General features: G+C 51.2%; 1 protein-coding gene across 2 annotated transcripts in view; it reads left to right on the forward strand.

Annotated features, from left to right (window-relative positions):
* The window catches only part of Tmem181 (transmembrane protein 181), a 49,659-nt gene that overhangs the window by 5,914 nt on the left and 16,498 nt on the right, over positions 1 to 27,247 (forward strand). The window contains exons 1-5 of one of the 2 annotated variants that reach the window (XM_052169477.1): positions 7,802 to 7,880; positions 17,566 to 17,669; positions 22,846 to 22,901; positions 24,587 to 24,674; positions 26,205 to 26,326. In XM_052169477.1, coding sequence (XP_052025437.1) covers positions 7,873 to 7,880; positions 17,566 to 17,669; positions 22,846 to 22,901; positions 24,587 to 24,674; positions 26,205 to 26,326 — 378 coding nt within the window. In that variant the 5' untranslated portion in view covers positions 7,802 to 7,872. Of the gene's footprint in view, positions 1 to 7,801; positions 7,881 to 17,565; positions 17,670 to 22,845; positions 22,902 to 24,586; positions 24,675 to 26,204; positions 26,327 to 27,247 lie in introns of those variants that run through there. The other variant, XM_052169476.1, reaches the window with a different exon arrangement.

Below are 27,247 nucleotides of genomic sequence, written 5' to 3' on the forward strand. Positions count from 1 at the left end.
TGGGATTAGTCTTGGCCACATTAGAGCACTCTAGGAACGGAGGGTGCAGGAACTTTCCCTGAGGTCTAGATCTTGAGGAAGGGAGGAAGGGTAGATTGCCAAACCGCAGGGGTTCTATAAGGAAGATGGCTGAGGTAATGGATGTGGGCCAGCCAACAGCCGGTCCACAGCGTGAGCGCGATGGCCAGGCTCCTTTGGAGCTCAGCCCTAAGCAATTTGTAATTTTCCATTTCACCTGCAACTTTGCACTTCATTTCTTCTATCATTTTCCTTTCATAAAATGCAGAGGTGATGAAGTCGGCTCCAGTGTTCTTGGCCAGAGCAGCAACGTCTAGAGGCAACACTTAATAATGCGGAGGCCTCCTCCGGGTGCCCATGCCGGCCTCCGTCTTGCTGGCCTGTTGTAGGCGCTGCACGGAAGGAGGGACGGCAGGGATGGTTTCACAGCACCGAACAGTGAATCAATGTCTAGACGCCAGTTCATTTACCGGCCAGAGCAGACTTATGAGAAAACAGATCTTGGAGGACAGGACATCAAGTCATAGGAACTTGTTAACGAGGATTCTCCCTGCTGGGTGCATATCAGAGACACCTGGAGAGCTGGGAGCTGGAACCCGTTACACACACACACATACACACACACACACACACAGGTGCAGACACACACAGACCTAGACACAGGCACACACAGAGACACAGACACACACACAGAGACACAGACACAAAGACACACACAGATACATACACACACAGAGTGCACTCAGTGGCCACTGTCACCAGTGACCTTGGCTGGTCCTTCCTTTACACATTTCCAGGTCAATCCACCTCCTTTGGATCAATACAACTTGGATCAATACAACATCAAGTTTAAAGTCAGCTTGCTTCTATTTCAGACAGAAACACGTCTCCACTTTAGCCCATGTGTCCGAGTTAGTTGTGTATCCGAAGGTTATCTTATCTCATGGGTTCAAGTTCTTGGGGACACCTCATTGTAGTTCTTCATTAGTAATGCACCTTCTCTCTCTCTCCTGCCCCTTTGGACCCCTCCTCTTCCTCCTTCATGAAAGCAAACTGATTTTCATACATATTTAAAGCACAGTTATTGATGTATCTGTGGGGAGGGTGGGGGAGTCAGCATTTGTGGGATTCTGTTCTCTCCTTCCACGTCCGTGTCCCGGGGATGGAGCGCAGGTCATCGGGAGCCTTCACTTGCTGGGCCATCTCACGGGCTAAGACTGTGGCTTTTAGGCCCTGCCTGTCTCCATCATTTCCAAAATGAGAAAGATAGCTTCATCAGCTTACTGGATGGCTAGAAATGCACGAGTTAGGGCCACATGTGGCTCAGTGATGGGGGCAGCTCATGCCATCTCGCTGGATAGCAAGGCGTAGGGTCTGGATGAGCCGTGGGCCACAGGGCCTGAGCAGGCACACGTACGAGGGGTCAGTGGTGGATGCCAGGACGAGGCGTGTGATACATCCACAGCTAGCCCAGCCCATGCCCACAGGCTTTCCCTTTCATATTCTGGGGTCTTGGCTCATCAATGATTTCTACGTGTGTTCGTATGTCTCAATATTCCTTCAATAGGAACTCCTGTTCCTACCTCCTTTAGGAAACAAGCACACTGTCTCTTACTTTTTTTTTTAAATATTTATTTATTTATTATATGTAAGTACACTGTAGCTGTCTTCAGACATCCCAGAAGAGGGCATTAGATCTCATTACAGATGGCTGGGAGTCACCATGTGGTTGCTGGGGTTTGAACTCAGGACCTTTAGAAGAGCAGTCAGTGCTCTTAACCGCTGAGCCATCTCTCCAGCCCCTCACTGTCTTTTTCAACAAGTGTGGATTTCTCCCAACCTGCGTCATCTAACTGAACAGGATCCTCTCACAGTCTTTCCTTCGTATCAGGTTAGGTTGTTAGCTCAAAGCTTGAAGTTCCAAACCCAAATTCTTCACATTTTCTTTTCTTTTTGAGGGGGGTGGGGTGGGGTGGGGCTTGGATTTGGTTTTTTCGAGACAGGGTTTCTCTGTATAGTCCTGGCTGTCCTGGAACTCACTCTGTAGACCAGACTGGCCTCGAACTCAGAAATCCGCCTGCCTCTGACTCCCAGAGTGCTGGGATTACAGGCGTGCGCCACCACTGCCCGGCTAATTCTTCACATTTTCAATTACTTTAAATATAACCCAATGTCTTAGTCAGAGTTTCTATTCCTGCACAAAAACATCATGACCAAGAAGCAATTGGGGAGGAAAGGGTTTATTCAGCTTACACTTCCACACTGCTCTTCATCACCAAAGGAAGTCAGGACTGGAACTCAAGCAGGTCAGTAAGCAGGAGCTGATGCAGAGGCCATGGAGGGATGTTCCTTACTGGCTTGCTTCCCCTGGCTTGCTCAGCCTGCTCTCTTATAGAACCCAAGACCACCAGCCCAGGGATGGCACCACCCACAAGGGGCTCTCCTCTCTTGGTCACTAATTGAGAAAATGCCCCACAGCTGGATCTCATGGAGGCATTTCCCCAATTAAAGTTCCTTTCTCTGTGATAACTCCAGTTTGTGTCAACTTGACACACAAAACCAGCCAGTACACCCAAATTGGTGTAGTTTTAGCCATTTAGAGCCCAAAACTCCATGCCAACATCTGCTACATGAATTGTGACTTTTAGAGACCAAATGGCTATTGTCCTCTGACACAGAGACTCCTCTCTTTCCAGTCAAATGAAGAGACCCAATCTCTTCACCCTCCCCAGTTTCTTGCAGGGTCTCTTGAGGGGCTCCCACCAAAGAGAAAACTCCTCAACCCAACCCAGAAGTGCTGGCTGGGCAGCCCACTACCCCTGCCTATCAACTTATTGCACATGCCCTGCCCCGGCCAGGCCCCCAGTGAGCATTGAAGTGCGAGGCTTGTGGGTCCTTCTGGGAATTACCCTGTGTTTGGAAGAATTTGATCCTGAGGTGGGCCGTGCTTAGATCTCTTGTCCCTTGGTTCCAGGAACTCCCTGTGCCCCGGTTCTTCTACCTCTTTGCCCACTGTATGATTTCACAGACTCTCTCTGGCATGGTCTCTTCCTGTTACTATGTGAATTAAAATAGACCCTTCACTTGTTTCCAGCCAATAGCACCATCAAACGTCCTATAAGAGGACCTGGGGATGCTCCTGTGTGTGTGAGTTTTATATGTTACAGAGGGACTTTAGGCAGGGTGTGTGTGTGAATCAGGGAGAGTTGCAGTAAGGGAGTCAGACCTTAATGACCCTTATCTCATGGCTGGCGGCTTCCAGGTCAAAGGGAGAGGCTGGGCAGAGGTTCCCTGAAACTTCCTATGGGACAGGATCCTCAGTACCCTCTTAACTCTGACCTAGACCTCTGGACCTGCCCTGAGTCGTTCCAGGACTTCTACGGTTCCCTTTCTTTTGTTGTGGCATGGAGATGGTGTGAGCCTTCTGGGACCCACACACTCACCATCTCTCACTGCATTCTTCCGTTGACCTCATGGTGTATCCACGATGCCCATGCCATGCTGCAGGCACATCCACAATGCCTTCGGCTTGCTTCCTAGGTCTGGCCTGAGTACAGTCACAGCAGCAGGAGCCACATGCTCACCAGACCCCTTCCTTGGTGGGTCAATCAAGCTTTGGTTATTTCTGAGAGCCTTAGGGTGAGCACGATATTTATGTATTTATTCCTGGCCTGTGACTCTCTATTCTGGCCTTGAATTCATGATTGATCTTCCCCAGTGCTAGTGTTATAGGCACAAGACATCACCTTGGTTTCTCTCTCTCTCTTTAATTGTTATTTATTGATTGATTAGTTGGTTGGTTGATTGATAGCGTCTTACTATGTTACCCTGGCTGGCTTGGCTTCAAACTCAGAGATCTGCCTTCCTCTTCCTCTCACATGCTGGGTGCTTTTAACTTCTGAAGTGTGTGGGGAGGTGGTAGTGAGTGTGTATACACGTGCGCGCACACATACACACACACACACACACACACACACACACACACACACACACACACGCACGTGCACACCCCCAGGCATGCACACAGAAACCAGAGGAGGACTTCCTGTTCTCTCATTCATCTTACTCTCTTGACACCGGGTGTGTCACGGAGCCTGGAGCTAGGCTGGTGGTCAGGAAGCCCCAGCAATCCTCCTTCTCTGCACCCCACAGGGCAGGGGTGGCAGGGGCCTGCACGACCATGCCTGGCTTTCTTTTTTATAAATTAACTTCATAATTTAAAAAAAAAAAAGCAAAAAGATTTAGCTGGGCAGTGGTGATACACGCCTCTAATCTTAGCCCTCAGGAGGCAGAGGCAGGCAGATCTTTGAGTGTGAGGTCAGCCTGGTCTACAGAGTAAGTTCCAGGATGGCCAGGGCTACACAGAAAAACCCTGCCTGGAGGAAAAAAAAAAATCATAAAATAAATAAATACATACATTTTCCATACAGTAGGTTTTAACTATGGCTTCCCTTTCCCCAACTCCTCCGATACCCCTCCTACTGCCTCCCCCCCCCCAACTTTATGTTTTTTCTTGCCTGGCTTCTCACACGGGTTCTGAGAGTCAAATCCAAGCACTCCTGTGTGCGGAGTAGGCACCCATACCCACTGAGCTGTCTCTCCAGCTCTCTCCTCCCCACTGCCTCTCTCTCTCCAAGGTCTCTCTCTGGCCTGGGGATCAGCATCTCTGCCCAAGTGCCTGGTCACTGTGCCAAAGGGATCCACCTGTCTCTGCCTTCCCCGTGATGAGGTTACCCAACCACTGTGCCTGACGGCTCATTGTGGGTTCTTGGGGGGGGGGGGGGGGTTGAATCCAGGTCCCCAATGCTTGAATGGAAAACACTTTATCCACTGAGTCATCTGCATCCCTGAGGCTCTTTCTAAAATATGTCTTTTTCTTTTTTTAAAAGATTTACACACACACACACACACACACACACACACTGCCACTGTCTTCAGATACCAGAAGAGGGCATTAGATCCCATTACAGATGATTGTGAGCCACCATGTGGTTGCTGGGATTTGAACTCAGGACCTTTGGAAGAGCAATCAGTGCTCCTAACCACTGAGCCATCTCTCCAGCCCCTCTAAAATACTTCATAGTGTCTCTCCTCCTATCCTGTACCCCTTAATAACATCCAGAATGGCTCCATGACTTTAAGTAATGACTTTAGTGTCATCCAGATAAGCAAGGTTTGAAAAGTAAATCGGGACAAACAGATACATGAAATCATAAGGACACGGTCCCTCAGGGAAAGGGCACGGGGGAGGCGAGCTTTCTCCGAGTAGCCACCTTAGGCCCCGTGTGCAGGGACAGAACTCGAATGCCACCACTGATAGTCCGAGTTCACTCTCGGAAGTCCACCATGACCCCTTGAGTCACTGCCTTGCTTGTTCTGGAACTTTCTCTTCTTCATCCTATCCTCCTCTACCCTGAGTGTACTAGGATTGTTTGGTTCAGTCCAGAGCCAGGAAACCAAGGGAAAGCCCCCATCTGTGTGGTCACGGCTACAGCAGAGGACTCCTTCACGACCCTGGGTCCCGTAGCTGGACAGATCACCATGTGCCTAGGTCTGACCCACCTCAGCCTTCTCTACCTCAGGAGTTCATGGGACATCATGATCTAACTGGGCAGCCTTTGGTTTGTTACCAAGCCGAGAACCTCATGCCTGCCTGCTCTCAATCCTTCTCCCTGTCTCCTCCCACCAGAGACCCCTGGTTGTGGGTGCTGCCTCTCTGACTGGGGGTGGGGGTGGGAGCCAGTGGGCACTCCTGCCTTGCTCTGTACCCTGTGGAATGAAAGAGTCAAAGGGCACTTGGGAAGACTGAGGAAGCCGGGATGTTCTGTCTCTGTTGTCTTTGCACACCCATGTGGACAGCAAGGAGCCCCTTTAGCCATGGTCCCCCAGTTGGCACATCAAACAATGCCCGCTGAGCTTCCCTACCAAACCTCAGCAGGATGCCAAGGGAGGGTTTTAGCTTCTAAGTGAAGCTAACTATGTGATCCTCAGTTTGTCCCTCGATTGGAGACTGCAGTGATGATTCTAAGGTGAAGCTCTATGTTTGGGGGGGAAGAGGATTTTGAGGTTCTGGAAAGGGCCGATCTGGTTAGAGTCAGAGTTAGGGTCAGGGTCAGGGTCATGACCACTGTATAGCCTGGAAGCTTCTGTGGGAAGCGAGCTGCTGCTTCCTCTCAGGGAGCTGCAGAGCAGAACACTGCCCCTGCCTGCTGCCTTGAGTTGTAGCTTTGCCAGGGTCCCCAGCATTCACACTCCCCGCCACTCTCTGCAGAGACAGCAGTGCTACATCTAAGATTGTTGCTGTCCTTTAGCCAGAGAGAGGATCTCTTAACAGGATGCATGCAGAGAGTATTCGCAGAACCCGAGCTCAGTGACACAGCTGGTCCCAGGAAGAGCTGCAGTGGGCTTGCGAGCATCTGAGCCCTGGAGGGAGGCTTGCGAAGCACCTCAGACCTGCTTTAACTGGGTTGAGGGTTCGTAAGGCTCCCAGGCACTTCCGCACCCCTGTGACTCACTGCCCTGCACGAGTTTGCTCTTCTGCCCCTTTGGTTCATCACCCCCAATCTTGTCCCTCCATATGCTCAGGTAGACACTCACTGGGGTTACCATGGAAACAAGGTCACCACCTTCTGCTGGCGCCTCAAGAAAGCCCCAAAGGACTATGGGTCATTCCCAGATGTCTCACTTAGCATCTCCATAACAACCTTCACTTCCTTATTCTTGGTGAAATTAACGTGAAGACTGCCTTCTCTGCTTCTGTCCTTGAGGGAACCAATAAAAGATAAGTTTTTAAATGGGAAGACTGGTTCACCTGGTTAACTCACAGAAGCAAGCAACAACAATAAAAACCAGGGGGGTCAGAATGTGACCTGAAGCCCTGGCTCTGGGGGTTGGGGATGACTCCAGGGGGTGACTCCAGGATGGGGACTTTCAGTGCTTATATGATGAAAAGTCTTAGGCCAAGCAGAGACACAGGTCAGAAGGTTTGAGCTCTCACGGGTCCCTGCCTTCTTGTCTCTGATCCCATATGAAGGCCTCCTCAATTCTCTCAAATTTTAGAAAGCAGGCAGGCTGGTAACTGGCAGTCAGTAAGGCCGCCCTGAATCATTTGGTTAATGCTCATGGGCACCAAGTCTGTCCATGCTAGCTGTTAAAGTCTTGGAAAGAGGAGGCCCATACACAGTGGCAAAACAGAGGAAGGTGGTGGAATACTGGGAATAACGACCGTTTCACTGTGGTAGATTGGGATTGATGCGAACAACTCCTGCACCACTGGAAGATTGCAAAAGTGAGGGCGCTCTCTCTCTTATACAGCAGACAGGAGTCAGCCTAAGCCCTGCAGGCCAGAGGGTAAGAAGCTGCACTGGGCATGCTCCCTCTGCTTCTGGGTTGCATGTACCAGAAACCCGCGGGCATTAGCTTTAATGGTTGCCAGAGACAGGTGCCAACGGCATGGCACATGTTAACGCCTTAACACGGTAGTAAACTTTCGAGAGACGCTGATAGCGCCTTGCATACTTCTCTCACCTTCCGAGAGGAAGAAAAGAGGAAGCAGCCATGATGAGTGTCTGGGGACTTGGACCCAAGGTTTCTGGGGTCCGTGCCCTTCAGTGGTCCGGGGCATCGCATCTGGGTTATCCTGGACGCCTACCCACGTGACAAGTGTCCGGCGCGAGCGCTGCGGGAGGCTGCCCCGCCCCGCGGGTCCACCGCTTCCGCACACGTGACCGCGCAGTCGCGCTCTGATGCGTTTTCCGCGGCCGGCTGCTCGGCCTCGCTGGTGGCAGTGGCGGTGGCGGGACGCCGGGCAAGCTCTGGACGTACCGGCGGGGATCGGGGACCCGGGGCTCCGAGATGGAACCGTAAGTGGCGGGACGGGGCTTGGGCATGGCTTCCCGGGGTCCGAAGTTGGGGGTCCCCGACTCGTGCGCGCCGCGGAGTTCCGGACGCGCGAGGGTTTCAGCGGGGACCCGTGAAGAGGGCTGGTCCGTGACTGCTCCGCGTCTGGAGTCGGTGGAGGGGGGAGGTCCCTGGGCTTTCACATCCGCCAACTGGAGCTGGACCACCCCCACCAGCTGCGATCGGAGTCCCCAGCTGCCCCCGACGCGCTTCTCGGTGGCGTTTGGTGACGTGGGCACGCTGGAGCTGGCACAGCCTCGTTAGATCTCTCGGGCGCTGAGTTTTATACGAGTTTTACAATCTGCTGACTTGGGGCACAGTGGTTTCTGTAAAGTGCCGAGGTTTTAACGAGGCAAACTCAAACTCCAGGGACGCCATCCCTAAAGCTGCTGTTGACGCAGCTGTCGTCTGGGTATGCACCGAGGTAGCGGTGAGGGAGTGACTGGAGTTGAGGCGACGGGCATAGAGGTTGGTAGGTGGCCTCGGGTGACCGGATGCAATTCCAAGGCTCATTTGGGGGATTCTGGAAGCAGCAGCGTAACTTGGGAAGCGTTTTCTCAATGCAAGAGTCCACAGTGGAAAGTCGCTTTTCATTTTTGCTTAAAAGTTTGACTGTGGTTACTTCAGCCCGTGATGGGATCCCCCGACTCAGGTGGATTAGAAACCAGCTGGAGGTGAATTAGCTGAGGCCTCTCTGCACAGTTTACAGGTGGTCCTCACCTCTTGGGAACAGAGTTAGGGCTCTGGAGCAAAATACCAGCTGCGTGCTTCAGGGAGTACTCACAGGCCTGGATCTGCCTGCCTGTCTAAAGTCTAGGATGTGAGGAACTTGGGCCTTGACCAGATCTGCAACCCAGGAGTCTGGGTTACAGGATAAGGAACTAAACCTGGGAAAGCCATTACTAGGGAAAGGGTACTGGGAGAGATTGCAGACTACCGCTTTGTAAGGATTTGTCACCTACAAGGTGGCAGACCTTGGTTAGGCAAGATTTAGGTAAGGGTAGTGTGTATCTCTTAGGGTAATTTTCTTCTGAATCAAAATGATGTCTAAAAAATTAAAGAAAACCTCTTTTTTCCCGAGACAGGGTTTCTCTGTATAGCCCTGACTGTCCTGGAACTCACTCTGTAGACCAGGCTGGCCTCGAACTCTGAAATCTGCCCCACCTCTGCCTCCCAAGTGCTGGGATTAAAGTAATGCACCACCACTGCCTGGCTAGAGAAAACTTCTTAAATATTAACTGTGTGGTAGAGATTGTTGTATTTCCTTTTATCTTTACATGTGTGAGAATATGTCATGTGTGTGTTGGTGCTGGAAAAGTCCAGAGGGGGTGTGGGTTCCCCAGAGCTAGAGTTACAGGTGGTTGTGAGCTTTGTGAGTGGGTGATGGGTACCAAACTGGAGTCCTCTGGAAGAGTAGTGAGTACACTTAACTACTGAGGCGTCTCTGCAGCCCCTACCGTGTTCCTTTACACCTATAGTCTTCTGGGCTTCTCGCTGATAACCTCCTATAAAGGGGTTTCTCTACTACTCCAAGCTACAAAGAGGTCAGTGAGTGTCTGGATAACTCAAGTCTCACTGAGGTGGTAGCTTCCGTGGCCAGATTCCAGAGCGTACAGGCTTGACAGGGGTCTGCAGGTATATGCTCGGGCAGGGGTGTTGGGTAATACAGCTTCATCCCTTTGGGATTCATCCCAGTTCCCTTGGGTTCTGGAACCGGACAGCTTGGCACGCTGGCCCCTTGCAGGTGGGTGGACCCATGTCCGACCTGTTTCCTCCTCCTGTTTGGCTTGGGAGGGTGTTGATGACCTAACCAGCATGCATCTGTGAGCCACTGGGCTTACGGCCCAGGAAGAACACACTTGATCTCATGCTTCCTTACTGAGCCTTCCTCTGTTAAAATGTGGTACGGTTGTGAGGCCTTGAAATGGCCACGTAACGCCTGCCCAATGGTTTGTAGTCTATTCAACTTAGCTGGTTGAAATTTCAACCATCAGGTCCCCACACCCCACAGAAGTTTCCTGTCAAATGTCAGTCATTTGAAAGGTGACTAAAGAGAGGGCATAAGGTGGGTGGGAAGCTAGCCTTTCACATGATGGGTATACATTTGTAGGTTCAGATCCTACCCCTACCTCCTGCTGACCTGAAACCTGCCCCTCATTTCTCCTTACACTAAATGGCCTGGTAATAATGCCTGTGCCCAGTGTTAGTTCCCTGGGTAGCTAACCTGGTATTAAGCAGGTACACAGGAAATGCCAGCTTTTCCCTCTCAGTGGCTGGGGCTAAAGGCACAGCGGATTGTCAGAGATAACGATGCTAAGGTCTAAATCTTGGTCTGTTCTGTTTTGTATTTTTCAAAAGTAAGGAGACAAGCTGGGCGTGGTGGAGCGTGCCTGGAGTTCTTGGTCATATCTGGGGAGGCTAAGGAAAGAGGGTCTCTTGAACCCAGCCAGGTGTTTGGGTCTAGCCTGGGCAACAAATTAAAATCCTGCTTGAGAAGTGGAACAAGTTGCCCGGTCTGGGGGAACATGCAGAGGCAGATGGGTCTCTTATGAGTTTGGGGCCAGAGAGTTGTGCAGAGCAAGCTCCAGGCCAGCCAAGGCTAGCTACATCATGAGGGGGAAACTATAAATAAATTATAATAAAAGAATGTCCCCCTTCCAAGCAGAGACCCTCAAGCGATAGCTAACATATCGGCTTCAACTGCTTCTGCACTACGGTCTCTAAACCCGTTTGTTCTGGCCGGGCAATGGTGGCGCACACCTTTAATCCCAGTACTTAGGAGGCAGAGGCAGGTGGATTTCTGAGTTTGAAGCCAGCCTGGTCTACAGAGTGAGTTCCAGGACAGCCCAGGGCTACACAGAGAAACCCTGTCTCGGAAAACACACACACACACACACACACACACACGTTTGTTTTGTAGACTGACAACCTATAGACTGACAACCTATAATGGCCTTCTAAGGACTCAGTTTATCCCTGTCCTGTGGAGGAGAAAAATGTCACTTGCATGGTAGAAAGTGGGGACCCAGGCTTCTGGGCATAAAGCCAGTACCCTAAAGCAAAGAAGAAGATTGTTCTTACGCCAGTTGTGAAGAAATTGACTCTTAACAGGGATGTGAAATGGGCCAGTGGATTTAAAATCCTTTTTCCGCTGAAGTGGGAAGCCTGGATGTGATCTGACGGAGTAGTGACCCTGTCTGTCATACTGTGGCATGCAACCAGTCAGCGCCTCATCTGGAGGTGCCTTCCTCCGGCATCCACCAACCTTGCTTTTTGAGGCGGTCTCTCACTGAATCTGCAGCTCACGGATCTGGCTAGAATGGCTGCCAGGGAGCTCCAAAAATGAACCTCCTTCACCTCCTTCACCTCCTTCACCTCCTCCATGCTGGGATTGCAGGTGTATGGCGGGCTGGGCATGGGTTTACACATCGGTGCTAGGGACCCGAACTCAGTGCCTGTAGGGGCTGGCTCTTTACCACCTGAGCCGCTCAGCCCAGTGACTTCAGTCTTTGACACTAGCCTGGTGGCTTGCACAGCCAAGATAGGTCTTGGGAGTGAACGCGCACAGGCAGATTTCACACACGGGAAACAAAGAGACCTAGAGCTCATGTCTTAAACCGCAAGCAGGAAGCTAAGACTCAGCTCACAAGGGCATTTGTGGCTTTGAAACCTCAAAGCACCTCCCTCCCCCGCCTTGACATCCTTCCTCCAGCAGGACCACACCTCCTAACCTGCCCAAGAGTCTGTGGGGGGCATCTCCCTCAAACCTCCACAGTAGCTGAGTTGTGAATGCCTCTCATGTGCTGAGCCTGGTGTTCATGCAGGCCAGGTGATACTCTGTGTTCCTTGCAGGTGACATGACAGTTTGTGTGGGCTGGGGCTGGGGTACTGTTAAGGTGGTGATGGTTGGCAGGGCCACCCTGAAGTGTCTTTCTCTGCATTCTCCATTCAGCTAAATCCTTCCCTGTCGCTCACATGCAGGTCCGGGCAGCCATCAGCTCTTGCCTTCCACCCTCTGCAGTACTGTTTGATGGACTGTGAGGAGCCTGTGTGGGGGACAGAAGTGCTTAGTGGGCATCATGGTGGTGGCAGGGACCCAGAGGCACTCAGCCAGGCTACTGGAGACGGGACTTTCCAGCTAGCCAAGCCAGGGTGCCGCATGCACCTGCTGAGCGCGTGGAGGACTGTGGTGCGGATGTTGGGCAAGATAGCCTTTGGACCAAAGTGGCGGCACGGAGCTGCTTTGCCTGCCTTTGATGTGGAAGACAAAACCAGCCACGGATGCTACTAAAAAAAAAAAAAAAAAGGACCTGGGTTGACTGTCTAGCAGAGAAGAGAATGTAGTAGAACCCGGAGGAAGAGAAAGATAGGCGGGGGCAGAGAAAGCCGAGCTTTGGAACCCTGAAGTGATCGGACATTTGCCACGCATTGAGAGCAGAAGGCAGCCCTGGGCTGGGGAGCGGGGAGGGGAGAACGGACAAACAGTTGGTCACGTCCAGTAAGTCCCTTAGTCCTGAGAGGTAGGCTGCACTTCCTCTCACAGTGGTTGGGGTGTCTCACCCAAGGCAGGAGAGGTACCTGGGGGGCCGGCTCCAGTGGATCAGCCAGTGGCAGTGGGAAGGGCAAGGCCTGCTGGCGGGATGCCTGGTTACCGTCAGATGTTGACAACAGGAAAGATGCTGGCAGATAGGGAGGGACTCCCGCACCTGTGTGCCTTAGTATTTTGAGTTGGGGGAGGACAAGCGTACTCACTCATAGGAAGCGTTTGGCTTTAATAGACTGTCCTGTGGAAAGTGACTTAGCCTGCGTGGAAACATTATCTCAGTTCCTCGAAAGTCGGCGGCTTATGGCCAGACTCAACCTAACAAGGCCAGACTCCAGTGACTTTAGATGGCGCTCTACGATTCGGGCTTAAGCAACTAGACGGCGGACTGGCTAGGACCTCAAGTGAAGAAGGTTGTTGCTGATGACTGAGAGGACCAGGAGATTTGGGTCAAACGAGTCACACTGGGGTCTCTTAGTGGATTCCCCAAGTGCATCAGGCAAGTGGACAGTTCCATAGGGCTAGCTGGAGATGGAGGAGGAATTCTTCCTCGCCTCATCCTGAGACAAGCTGAGGTGTGAACAGAGACGAGAGGCCAGGAGCAGCAAGAACCAGGTGTGTCCCCGGTAGACACCTGTGTCACAGAGAGCCCTGTAGCATGATTTGCCCATCTGCCTTGGTGTCTCTCCACAGACTTCCCCTCAGTGGAAGTGGTCCCTTGTGAAGCTGCCATGGCTGTACGTATGAGGGGCAGCAGGGCTTGGACAGCTGTGATTACAGCTGCAGATGGGGGTAGGCTTTCCAATGAAGCCATGCTGTATTTCTCTGGGAGATGTGGCTATGGCTGTAGACAGAGCCCAGAGCGACCTCTGGAAATAGGAACTGCATTTGGAAGATCTTCCAAGGGCGTGCAGGCCCCAGCTTGGTCAGGATGTATGTGTAATGTATGTGTGTACAGGTGTAGAGGATCAAGGCTGACATCGGGTGTTCCCCGTCTCTCTCCACTTTATTGTGTGCTCGTTTAATTGAGGCAGTCTTTCACTGAATCTAGAGCTTGCCGAATGCCAAGGATCTGTCTTGTCTGTGCCCTTTGATGCCAGGTTAAGCAGACACTGCCACACCCAGCCTTTACATGGGCGCTGGGGATTTGAACTCAGGCCCTCACACTTGTGTAACAAGCACTTTAGCACTGGGCCACGTACCTAGGTGGAACACCTAGGAAGGGAAAATACTGGCGTGTGTGTGTGTGTGTGTGTGCGTGCATGTGTGTGTACTCAAGCCAGCAAGTCCAGAGTTGTGTTCCAGCCTCCCCAGTGCTGGGCTTACAGGTGTAACGCTGCACCTGGCTGTTTTATGTCAGCAACAGGTATTGAACATGGTTCCTAATGCTTCCGTGGCCAGCACTCTGCTAACTGAGCCACTTCTGCCCCAAAATGCCAGAGTGGTGGTTAGCTTTTTGAGGAGCCAGTGGCCCGTGTCCTGAGGAGGGGGGTCAGGGAGGGGCAGAGGGGCGGGGTTGGGTGGACCGGAATGGGGGAGGGGCACGTGCGATTGATATTTGACCTGCGTCATCAAGTGCTTCCTAAATGTCTGCTTCTTTCTCATAAACTGAGTTTAGGGTGCCAGTTGATGCCTTTGTTGAGATGGGATCTCTCTCGCCCTGGCTATCCTCATATTTGCTAAGTATATCAGGCTGGCCCCGAACTTACAGAGATCTTCTCTGCTTCCGCCTCCAGAGTGCTGGGATTAAAGGCGTGCCCCATGGTGCCTGGCCAAACGTCACACTTTTAATTCCGGGTTGAAAATCTACCCTTCGGATGCCTTTCTGGGCCTCTGAGCCTCTGCTTTTAGCCGTTGCCCGGGGAGCTCTCTGTGTTGCATGGTCGCTGACAACGGCACCAGGTCACGCTGAATACAGTGCAGTCGCGGTTCATAATGACTGAGATCTCTGAAAGCCATTTTCAACCCATAGGAGAATGGCAAAGGTGCCACAATTTCTGGACGGCCCTCTCCAGCCTCCCCTGGTTCCAGTGTGTCTCATGTGATTCCTGGGCACCCTTCCCCACCCTCCCCTGGTTGCAGTGTCTCCCGAGACCTGGCACGTTTGTCTCAATTGGCACCATTAACACGGGTGCGATACTGTTAGCTAACTCTGTTTGCACTGTTTCCACCACCCAGTCCATTTAGCTTTGTGTAAATTTTGATTTCTACATGGAAATGTCTTATGCAGTTGCCTAGAAACCTTCCCTTCTTTACAGCATTAAAACAAAAGTATATTCAAACACACAGTATAAAGAAATAGACACCTGGGTCACAGAGAAGGGACAAGAGGGACACTTGTTCCCCTGCCAGGACTCAGTTCCACGGGGCTTTTACACACAGGCATTCACTGGGTCCTAGTTCCTAGGGCCTCCTCCCTCCAGGGAAGCCACGGGTGCTGCCAGAGAGCACAGCTGTGACAAGCTGGGCAGGCCCAGATCTCAGCTTCCCTGTGTGCAAACCCAGAGTGTGAACCTCACGGCCCTGGGAAAGCCACATACAGGCGGAGGATCTGTAAAGTGATTGTGGAAGTTGGAGCGCAGCAGTTGGAGCCGGAATCACCTTCAGAGAGCTAATTCTCCAGTTGGCCATTTCCCACCCACCTCTGCGTCCATTCTGACTTCCTTTTAACCATCAGGTGAAACCTTTGTGGTATAATAACAGACTGTACTGGCTAGTTGTATATCGACTTAACCCAGCCTAGAGTCATCAGAGAAAGGAACTTCAACTGAGAAAATGCCTCCCTAAGATTCGGCCATAGGGCATTCTCTTAGTCAGTGATTGAGGGCAGGCCCAGCCCATCGTAAGTGGTGCCGTCCATGGGCTGGTGGTCCTGTGTTCTTTAAGAACACTGCAGGGCAGTGGTGGCGCATGCCTGTAATCCCAGCATTTGGGAGGCAGAGGCAGGCAGATTTCTGAGGTCAAGGCCAGCCTGGCCTACAGAATGAGTTCCAAGACAGCCAGGGCTACACAGAGAAACTCTATCTCGAAACAAACAAACAAAAAAAGCTGGCTGACGGGGCCAGGGGAAGCAAGCCAGTAAGCAGCACCGGTCCATGGCCTCTGCATCAGCTCCTGCCTCTGGGTTTCTGCCCTGTGTGAGTCCCTGTCCTGGGTTCCTTCAATGATGAACAGGAATGTGGAAGTGTAGGCACTTTCCACAGTATCAACCCTTTCCTCCCTGAGCTGCTTTGGCCATGGTGTTATCCCAGCTATCATGACCCTAACTAAGACACAGACCGTTAGGTTCCACCAATCCCAAAGCTAAGAATATCAGCATGGCATCTGAAGACAGACAGCAGGGATTTCCTGTTATGCTGTGCCCTGCCTGCCTAGCATCTCCATTGATGTACTAGGTAAATGTTTTGACTGATAGAAGTTGATGTAGCCACTCCCATGACGGGACTTTATCATCATCAAAGTGATAGGAATCTGAGTACCTGGTCTGTGGTCACTCACCTGTGGCACCGAATAAACTCTCTCTTACACCCTTTGGAGAGAGCTGTGTTTTTCAAAGAAACCTGGCCCCTTCCCAGAGGCTATTTCCGGCTGATAGCCCGAGGCCCTCGGGGCCCAGATTTGAGCTGGCAGAACATTCTTACCTTACCAGCTTCTCTGATGCCAACAGAATGGTTTATGGGTCCCCTCGGGGAAGGCAGTCCCAGGGACGCCTTGGGGCTCCACTTGGTCTCTCGCCAAGCATGCAGCCAGCCTGAGTCCTCACCGGGTGGTTGCACAGACCTTGCACAGTTAGCAGTGCCACGTCAGAGTGGCGGTGGCTCCCAAGACTCACCTGGGTGCTGAGACCGCCCAACCCCAAGGTTGACTTCCTACCTGCCTTCTGGAATTTCAGGCACACGTGGAAGGGAGGGGTGTGTACCTGGAGCACTGGTCGACCTTTCTCGGTGTTTCCAGGCCACGCCTTGATCTGGGTTGATTTAGATTTCCTGTTGCTTTCAGCTTCTGGGTCAAGTACGAGGCCTACAGGTGTAGCGGAAAGTGAGTCCAGAGCTCCTCCCTAGGGGGTCAGCTACCTCTCTCTTTAGGACTCTAGTGGGGCTGTCTACTTCCTGTCAACACTGCTTTTTTATTAGTGACGCTAACAGAGTGCAGAAGCAGCTCCCAGCAGCCTCTTGGTTTGCCACTCTAATAACAAAATATGGGGTGCTGAGGGGGAATTTTTTGTTTTAAAGATATATTATCGTTTTTAAATTGTGTACGTGCGTATGTATGTCTGGGGAGTGGGGGGAGGGGGTTGGAGGAGAGATGTGTAATTTTGCCCACTGAGGCCAAGAGAGCATCAGATCTCCAGGCGCTCCGGTCCCGGGCTGTTGTGAGCCGCTGTTGTGTTCAGTGGGTTCTGGGAACTGAACTCAGGTCCTTTGCTAGATAGGACAGTACATGATCGTGTTCCCACGCCCCATGTCTGAGGGAACGTGTAGGTGTATACTGGGATCCGCCCTGTGAACAGCCTCTGTATTCCTGTAGATGACAGACTCTTGGAGGCCTCTGATGGAGGGCGCCACAAGCAGGATTCTGGGAAGACTGGACTGCTCTTCACCAGGCTGGGGGTCTTCAGCTGGATCTCAAGCTATGAGGGACGCTGAGCTTGGGAGGCCAGCTGACATGGCCGGCGCCTCTGGTCCTTGGTACTCTCAGTCTGGGAAATGATAGCTCTCTGAGGAGGGGAGTCAAGGCTCCTTGCTGGCCTGAGCTGTGTGTGACACTCCTGGAAGCCACGAGTAGGCTATGTAAAAGGTTATGTCACTTCTGTGCCGTGGTGGCATGTCTCCTTGGCCTGGGAACCGCAGTGTTGGGTCTTCTACCACATGGGGTGAGTCAGTCCTGCGGGAGGCAGGCCGGAGTGGCGGTGGCTCTGACGTACAGGAATGATCCATTCCAGAGGTGCCCAAGGTCAGCAGTAAGGGGTGGTCAACTGACTTGGGAGCCGGCACGCCACAGAGGCCAGCACCGCGCTGGGGAGATGCCGGCCTCATGCAGCCTGGGTGGTGGTGTAGGCCTGGGCAGGGCCCTGACTGTCCTCACACCCGGCTTCCGCCCCACAGGCTGGCACCCATGCGGCTCTACACACTCTCTAAGCGCCACTTTGTCCTCGTGTTTGTTGTCTTCTTCATCTGTTTCGGACTGACCGTCATCGTCGGCATCAAGGGTAAGTCTGCCTTTGAACAGTTTTCCCTCTTACAGCACTTAGATTCGGGGCAGCCCGCCCACCCTCAGCGTGAAGGCGGGCGTGCCTGCTGTCTGAACCCAAAGGGCAGAGGGTGGTCACGCCCTGAGCCTTGGCTTCTCAGGAGGCGTAGCAGGCAAGCTGGGTAGTGTAGGTATGCTGTTCACAGCAGCCAGGGCCTTAGGTCAGTTTGCTGGTACTGGCAGCTTTTGCTACCTGCCTTTTATTTGCCTAATAATAATAATAATAATAATAATAAATAATGTATAATAATTATTATAATTATCCCACCACCACCTCTTTTTTAAATAAGCCAACCTGGCTTTGAACTTGCTTTGTAGCCCACTGAAACATTTCTAGAGTCTTTTGCATCCTGGGGAATCCAGAGCCACTGTCTAAGGCCATGTGAAGATCTAGGCGCATGGGACTGGGCGTGCAGGGAGATTGGGCTGGTGCCACTCCAAGCTCCAGGACCGTGCGGAAGATCCCCGGGCATTAGAAACTGCCCAACAATTTGTAGCTCTGACATCCTCTGGGAAGGCTACCCTGTTGTGTGTGTGTGTGTGTGTGTGTCTATATGTCCAGATGTTGATGTCAGATGTCTGTGCCTGTATCTGTGTATGTCCAGATGTTGATGTCTGTGTCTCTTTTCTGTGTGTGTCCAAATGTTATGTCAGATTGTATGTGTGTGTGTGTGCCTGTATCTGTGTGTGTCCAGATGTTGACGGTTGATGTCATAGTGTGTGTGTGTGTGTGTGTCCCATGTCTTCCTCTGTTACTCACCACCTTATATATTAAGTCGGGATCTCTCATTTGAACCCAGAGCTCACCGACTCAGCTAATCCAGCCAGCCAGCTTGCTCTGTGGACGCCATCTCTGCCGTCTGAACCCTGGCATTCAGGCAGGTCTCTTCTGCGCAGCGTTTACTTGGGTGCTAGAGATGTCATGTCTAGTCCTCATACTTGGCACCTCAAGCTCTTGGCCCACTGGGCTGTTTCCCCAGCCCCCAACTTTCTTTTATTATAGCCATAAAACAGAGCCATGGAAGCTGAATGGTTTTTCCAAGGTTTCGGGGACTGGGGCTCCGTGTCCTGTCCCCACCATGGGCAGCAGGAGCCAGCTTTGGCGAGAGAGTGTTCTCCTCCATTTCTTTTCCTTTCTTATTAAGTAAGAGCGCTTGTTCACTGAGGGTGGTTTGCGTTAGCTCTCCTGAGTGATGGGGGCACAGATGCACAGAGGCATGTAACAGAGTGTGACGTGCATTACGCCTTAGTTATGTCCCGGGGGTATTTGCATCTCAGAAATCGAAGGTTGGAAATTAAGCTGCTTCTTGCCTTGTGGTAGTGAAAAGGACACAGTTGTCACCACAGTGACTACAGACAACTTCTCCTCCTTGCTGTTAGGTCACTAAGGGATTAAGTCACAGCAGTTATATCTGTCATAACTGTCACCAAGTCCCACCCATTGTCTCAGCTGCCTCTTAACCTGCCCTTTCACATCAGTAGGGAGGCATCAGTACTGCGTGCAGTCTCCGTGGGCCATAAGCTTCTGTTTCCTCAAGCCACTGTGTCTCAAACACCCCGACTATGTCCAGCCTTTACGCTGACATGAAGGCGGAAGTTGGTACCCTAAGGCCAATACAGGGAACCCAGGGGTTTCATCACTTTCTCTCATGCACAGATTACTGTGCGTCTTCTAGAGAAAGAGAAACAATAGGGAATACATATGTGCACATGTATGTACATGTATGTACATATATATGCATACATGTGTGTCCACTATAATTACATCTCTTAACTGTACACAATTATAATACATAATATATAATATAATCATCACAAACAATGGTATCTATATTAAAGTGTAAGTGAATTACAATATAAATAATTGCCAATATTATTACTAGATATATTGCTAGATATGTAATATAATTATGAGATATAGCATATATAATCATATATGATATTATTCTCATATCTGTGTAAAGTAAAGGAACTGGCTCACATGATTTGGGATGTTAAGACATCTGTAGGTCTCTAATCAGCAGCTGGGAGCCAGGAGGGCCAGTGCATCAGTCAGGGTCCAGGGGCCCAAGACCCAAGGAGTTGATTGTGTGAGCCCAGTCCAGGTCTGAGTCTCACAACAGGAGACCAAGTTTCCTATGGAAGACGGGAGACCAGATTCTCCTTAGTCGTCTGTTGGGGTCTTTGCTCACCTTCCCTGAGTAGGGCGGTCTGCTTTATTCAGTTGACTGACTGAACCGTGAGAGTCTTACCCCAGGAGTCCCTCAGAGACTTGTGACAGCCATGTTTAACCAAACACCCTGCCATCCGCACCCTGTGCCCCACTGAGAAACACATGAAATCAACTGTTGTTAGCACTCTCTTCTTAATTACTTCATGTGGCGATGCTACTATTGGAGAGCTATTGGGGTAGACTGGGGACCGTTGTGTTACTGCCTTATTCTGCAGATGTGGAGACTGAGGCCCAGAGCTCCTCGCTAGAGCTTAGAGTCCAGGTTCTTCTGGTGCAGGGTTCTTAAGTCTCTCCGAGAAGCCAGAGTCAGAGTGCACCAGTTGTGGGAGTCTGCTTGGGAAGCACCTTGCTGTGCAGTGGCCCTCTTCCTATACCGAGACATCCTCACAGGATTTGCAGGTGCCTCTGAGACAGGAAGTTGTGCCGGCGCACTACGCCGGCGCAGTCTGAGATGGATGAGGATTGTTGGCGGCAGCCAGGAGAATTGGTATCCTGGCTGTCTTAGAGAATAAGAGGATGATGTGGAAAGAGGCAGAGAGCATTAGGGGATGCCGGGAGGGGAAGAGAAACTAAAGGGACATTCTGGAACTAAAAAGTACGATAGTGAATTAAAAAGTCCACCGGAAGGGTGAATCAGGTTGGAACAGGCCAAGGGAAGCCCCTACAAACCTGAAGCTAGGCTGACCGGCATATGTGAGTCTGAGGAACAGAATGGAAATGATCAGAGCTATTAAGCAAGAGCCTCCGGGGCCTTTGGGCCACCACCAAGTAATCGATACCCAGGTTTTGAGTCTCAGGAGAAGACAGGGAGGCAATAGTTGCCAGTTTGGATGAAAGGCAAATATATACATGCAGGAAGTTTAATGAGCCACCTTGGTCTAAGTTCCATCTCCTACCAAGACACTACTATACCTAAACCTGACAGAGTCCCAACCACAGCAAGAAAGAGGGACTCACCACAGAGAGGCAGTCCTCAGTGAGGTTGTCAGCGCGTGTCTCAGCTCAGTCATGCCGGGCAGAAGACAGACCGATGCGTTGAAAATGCTCGGAGAGTTCTCTTCCAGGACCCCTGCCTGCGAAACTGTTCCTCCAGTGGGAGTGGGAGGTCTAGTGTTCTGCCTCACGCCTTTACTCCTAGATGTCTGAGGTCAGTCAAGGCAAGACCCCGTCTCTAGGTGAAAAAGCGGGGGGTGACAGGAAGATGTTCCCAGGACGCTAAAGCCACGGGCCCAAGGGAGCAGCTGCCACTACACCTGTGCTGCAGGCCAGGCCTCGGGTTCAAACACAGCTAGTCCAGCAAAGGCATGTGATTATAAAAGCTCTGTTGTTCTGACATCAGTGCGAAAGTCCACTCTCATTGTGAAAGCCGCTATTACTGTAAGTTTGCAAGTCCACAGTTTGGTTCCTAAATAAGACTTAATTGTTGGCATTATTTTATTGTTTTGGATATAAAATTACAAATAAGTGGAAGAGTTCTTGACTACGTAGCATGTTCAAGGCCATGGGTTTGATCCTCAGTGCCTCCCCCACGATGTGCAAGCTGTCTGTGTCTGTCTGTATGTCTGTCTGTCTGTATGTATGTATGTCTGTATGTGTATGTCTGTTCATAAAGATCATGTCACAATTGTAAAACAAAAGATGAGACCGAGTTTTAACGTGTTGTCATATTAAGCTGTTAGAAACTCCAGTCCGAATGTGACTTTGGGTGTCAGGCGAGGAGCGGAAAAAGCTGTGAGGCTGATGGGAAAAATGTGCAGGAAACGGAAGCCTAGAGGAGCCGCAGTGAGCCCTCCTGATGAGAAACCAAACAGAAGGCCCTCAGATCCTCCGATTAAAAGGCAGAAATAGGCCGGGCAGCGGTGGCACACTCCTTTAATCCCAGCATTCTGGGAGACAGAGGCAGGTGGATTTCTGAGTTCGAGAACAGCCTGGTCTACAGAGTGAGTTCCAGGACAGCCAGGGCTATACAGAGAAACCCTGTCTCGGAAAAAAAAAAACCAAATCCAAAAAAACCACACACACACACACACACAAAAGGCAGAGCCACACTAGAGTGAAAACACTACATGAGGGGCCAGAGAGACGGCTCAGAGGTTGAGAACCTCAGTTGAGATCCCAGCACCTGCCTGCAACCCCAGTACTGCTGGTGGGGAGAGATGGGGACGGAGCAATCACTGGGGGCCTGGCTTCCATCCTCCTTGCAAAGTGTGAGTTCCAGGTTCAGGAGCAAACTCCGCCTCAGAGGACCAACATCAGACGTGAGAGAGGAAGACACCCAATGCTCTTCTTCCTGGCCTCTGCACACACACATCCATAGGTATTTGCACCTCCCCTGTACATGTACACCACACACACTCCGGAACACGCACACTTATCATGACACAGACCGTATTTTGTCTATAGAAGTCTTATTTTCTAGCCAAAGACAATGGACAGGTTGAAGAGAAGGGGTTGAAAGAAACAAATATAAATATAGTTAACATTCACTCTCTCCTATGGTTTCTAAATAAAGGCAGGATTCCGACGAGGTATCTGTATCCTTGTGTTCAGAGGAGCGTTACCCGTGGTGGTTACGATGGTGAACCCGCTTACTCATCCACTGACAGATCTCACCCCAGATAGGGATCCTATGACAGAGCAAAGTGCAGATACAACCAGACCCAACTGGGGTTCATTACAGGAGTGTGGGTGAGGGGATTATGGGAGCAGAAAGGACTCAAAACTGGCTGCAGCACTGAAGCAAACCGGGGCCAGAGCAAGAGGGAGAAAGGGAAGGGGGGAATGGGACCAGGTGCGAGAGGTTATTCTGTCCAATCTTAAGTCTTTCTTGCATTTAATTTGATTACAGAATCAGTAAGCTATCTACATTAACCCCTCGCCCCCCTTCTCTTTGCTGCTCTAGGACCCAGAGTGATCGAGACTTTGCCTGCTAATTTTTCACTGAATGGCAGCAAGAAGGTAAGAGGCACCATGCTGCCAGCATCGGGCGCTGTTCTCCCCACCTCACCCTCGTGGAAGCCTCCAGAGGATAGACTGCACGGCCAGCTCACGGTTCTTGTTTCACAGTCAGGGTCCTGTCAGCTGAACTTCCCTTGTCTAGGGTCCCTGGTGTCTTGGGGGTGGTGGTGGTGGTGGAAGGACACTGGTGTCCCTCTGACGGAACTACAGCTCACTTCAAACGTCCTGACTGCTTCTGTCAGATACCCTGCTGTGCTAACTATATAAACAGTGAACACGTAGGCATCTGACCCTTTCCTTTAAAAAGCTTAATCTGTACATATGTATGTGTGTGCACGTGTGTGGAAGCCAGAGGCTAGCCACAGGGTTAGGTCCTCAGAAGCCATCAGCTGGTTTTTGGATTTTTTTTTTTTTTTTTTTTTTTTTTTTTTTTGAGCTAAGTGTCTCTCACTGGGGTTTGGCCTGGACAGCTAGGCTAGCTGGCCAGTGAGTCCACGAATCCTCCCTCTCCACCCCACCCCCCCAGAGCTGGGATTACAACTGTGCGCCACCCAGCTGGATGGATGCTGGGTGGTGGTGGTGGCGGGGGGCAGGGGCGGGGGCGGGGGACTCAGGTGCCCACGTTCACACAGGAAACACTTAACGGCTGGCCTCTCTATGGCTGTCTGAGTTGGGACTTGTTCCCTGTAGGTTCCAACAGCAGCAGCTCTCTTTGTTGGTTGGGATTCCCTGTGCGTGAGGGGAGCTCAAACAAAAGCCTGCCGGCCCCTGTTTAAATGCCCCTTGATTTATCATCACCTTTATCAAAAATAAATCCTTCCAGCTGAAGAAGTAAGCAGCAGGGCCTCTCTGTGTGTCAGTCATTCATAACCAGTCTGTCGCTGACAGTGCGCCTGTCTTCACAGCGCCAAGAGTGGCTTCCATGTCGTTTGTCCCTTTCTTCTGTCTCCCAGCTGCCTACCTATCAGGGTCTTTTCTTACAGTCTCTGGTTCGTTTTGAGGCACAGGTCCCACTTTGTAGCCTTGGATAGCCTGGAACTTGATATGTAGATCAGGCTGGCCTTGAACTCACAAATTTTACCTGCCTCTGCCTCCAGAGTGTTAGCATTTGTCACAGTGCCTGGAGCCCTTAGGATTCCTACAGTGAGCAGTTCTCTGCCACCGCTGCCCTGGAACCACCTCTGGGTAGCCAGCCTTGGAGACCTCATTGCATTCCTCGCTGTATTGCGCTTGGAGGCGGAGGGTCTGGTCTGAAGAGGCGACACCATTAGGTTTCTTGACTGTTGTGGGTCTTGCAGTTCCTGCCCCTCAGGGTCTCTCTCTCTGCTTCTGTGAAAACATTTTGCTTCAGAAAGACAACACTCCCTTCTGATAGTTTTCACTCCCCCATTGCAGCCAATCACAGCTTACAGAGATGTGACGTCCAAGGCCAATCTCAGTAGGACAGAGATGGTTACAGAGACTACTGTGAACATGGACAGTTTCCTACTGTCTTGCACCACCACAGAGTGTAGCCAAGCCTCTGTAGAAAGCTAGTTTCTTGTGCTCTGCAAAAGAAAGCCACCGAGTCCTGTCAGGGCCCGTGAGCTGAACTGTGTGCAGAGCGTTTGTTTTATACTTTAAGACGAGGTATTCGGGGATTCCTGTGAGCAGGTCACGTGATTGTTTTTTTTCTTCTGCTTCAGCTGAAGCCAGTTATCCGTTCAAACCCACTGTCCACGTATAACCAACAACTATGGCTGACGTGCGCCGTGGAGCTGGAGCCCTCAGAAGGTATTTGGGGTGCCTCATTGTTGTTGTTAGTGTGAACTCTCAATTCTGAAGAGGTGAAAAAGACTTAACATTGGGCACATGCTGGCAGGCACGCGTAGGAAGATGGCCACGACTTACATTAGGAAAGATGGGGAGCTCCTCTGCTGCGTCCCAGGGTGAGCCAGGGTGCATGTCTGTAGGGTGTGGACAGCTGAAAGACATCATGTCCTGACACCCCAAGGCATGCTTTTGATCCCCAGGGATACTTGGTAACGTGTGGACAGTTTGACACGGGGAGCGGGAGTATTATGGGGTAGAAGCCAGGGCTACCACTGCACACGCTGGGCGGCGGTGGGGGAGGGGAGTTGCTGAGTAGCCCTGGGGCGCCGATGCTGACAGAGATTGGCTTCGGCATCCTCTATGACACAAGCCACAGTTCATTCTAGTGAGAACTGAGGGTAGTTTCTGATCAGCTGAGGTAATCTAGGAATACAATCCCTTGACCACAGCAAAAAAAAAAAAAAAAAAAAAGTGAGAAAAAAGCAAAGATAAATTTTGCATCAGGATATGTGTATTTAGACAGTCTGGGCACACCATTAACTATGATTATTTGAGTGAGATTTTAATTACTCTGTAAAGTCACCTCTGTGTGTTATTGTTGTTGCTGTTTAAATATTTGTGTGTACGTGAATGAGGCACAGAGGCCAGAGAGGACATCCGGGTCTTCTGTCACCCTCTGCCTGGTCTTTTGAGACATGAGCTCTCCCTGAACCTGGGGCTCACATTTCCTGCAAGCCGGAAAGGCCTGTCAATCCTCCTGTCTCCTCTCTCCACGATGCGAGGGCTATAGGCCGGTGTGGGACCCTTGTCCTGCAGTGCTAGGATCTAAACTCCAGCCCCAGGCAGCAAGCCTCTGAAACACTGCCCCGTTTCTCTAAAATGTCCCCACCCTGTCCCTACCTCCTCCTCTCTAAAAATCTACCACATGTATTTATTGGATAGAGATATGTGTGTGTGCGTGTGTGTGTGTGTGTGTGTGTGTAGGTCAAAGGTCAGCTGGAGAGAGTCGATCCTCTCCTCCTACCATGTAAATAAATCCTTGGTCTGGAACTGAGGTGGTTGGCCAGGTTTAGCTTCGGGCTTCTTTATCCGCTGAGCCTTATCAACAGCTCAGTTCTCTGCTTTATAATAAGAATATAACTAGACACATTTTCGTCAGAAATAGAGACTTGTTTATAGCTTGGAATAACTTGAAGAATCTGTGTGAAGAGTGAAAGGGGTAATTTCATAGGCCCGCACCCACATGTGAGGTGAAGTGGATGGGTCCTAGATGCAGGTTTGATATAACACCCTCGGCAGTGGGGGGAGGGGAGGTGGCAAAGGCTTTCCAGCATGGAGGGAGGGGTGATGTGGCCCTCGGATGCGTCCTGGGCTCTGTGTGTCCCTGTCAGCCGGAGGCTGTGCTGTTGCCCTATGTGTGGTCTCAGATCACAGAGCTCTCTCTCTCTCTCTCTCTCTCTCTCTCTCTCTCTCTCTCTCTCTCTCTCGTAGAAACATCGATTCAAACCAGCTTCTCCATGTCTGTGAAGGTCGATGGCGTGTCTCAAGATGGAACCACAACGTACAATCATAACAAGGTTCACAATAGGACAAGGACTCTCACCTGTGCAGGGGTGAGTGTGTTCAGTGTCTCCACAGTCAGTCATTCGCCACAAGTGCCGTCCACACACACTAGTCTCAGCATCCATCGCCTTTCTTACCGTCCCCTCACTCACCTGGCTCCTGTCCCCTCCACCTCCCACCCCCCACCCTCGATGTTTGTCTCAGCTCCTCCCTCACAGGTACTTCCTGTCACGGCCCCATTCTAGTTCTAGTCTTATGGTCTACATATGACACATACAGACACACATGTGGAAACTCGGGTACATAAATTTAAGTCGAGGTTCTGCATAGAAAGCAGGCCTGTTTTGCTGAGTGTAAGGCGTTCCTGTTGCATCCACTCGCATGCATGCACACCGTGAGAGGTCATTTTCCTTATTGTTGATAAAACTCCAGTCTGTATATGCACTGCACTTCTTTTCCCCAGTCGTCTGTCAGTCAGCACAGGAGCCTCTTAATTTCACGTAATCACACACACACAAACATGCATGCACACATGCACAGGAGCATGCACACTCGTCTGCCACAAACTGCAAGCCACCTGCTGGTTGCTGCCCGTAGGCGATGTGGAGGATCAAGTCTCAGATGAACCTCTGCCTCTGGACTAGGGTTAGTCCTGCTGTCTGTGGCTTCGGGTGGTTTACACTGGATATTGAAATCTCTGATCCATCTGTAGGTGGGGGCGGCGGGGGTCAGGGAGGAGAGTGCCCAGGCCTCTTGGTGTCAGGGACTACTTTTGTAGGCATCCGCTCTGGGATATAGTGCGTGGCTACAGGACCCAGCATAAGAATGGAATGTCGCACCTTTATCCATTGATGCCATATTCTCTTCAGAAGCCAGCAACTGAGGCCCCCACCCTTGCCACCTCTAGGAGCCACACCCGAGCTCGACAGGTTCCTGGCAGCAGGAGCGCTCGCTCGGAGAGGGTCAGAACA

This window comes from Apodemus sylvaticus, chromosome 23, assembly GCF_947179515.1.
Source record: "Apodemus sylvaticus chromosome 23, mApoSyl1.1, whole genome shotgun sequence".
NCBI classification, from domain to species: domain Eukaryota; kingdom Metazoa; phylum Chordata; class Mammalia; order Rodentia; family Muridae; genus Apodemus; species Apodemus sylvaticus.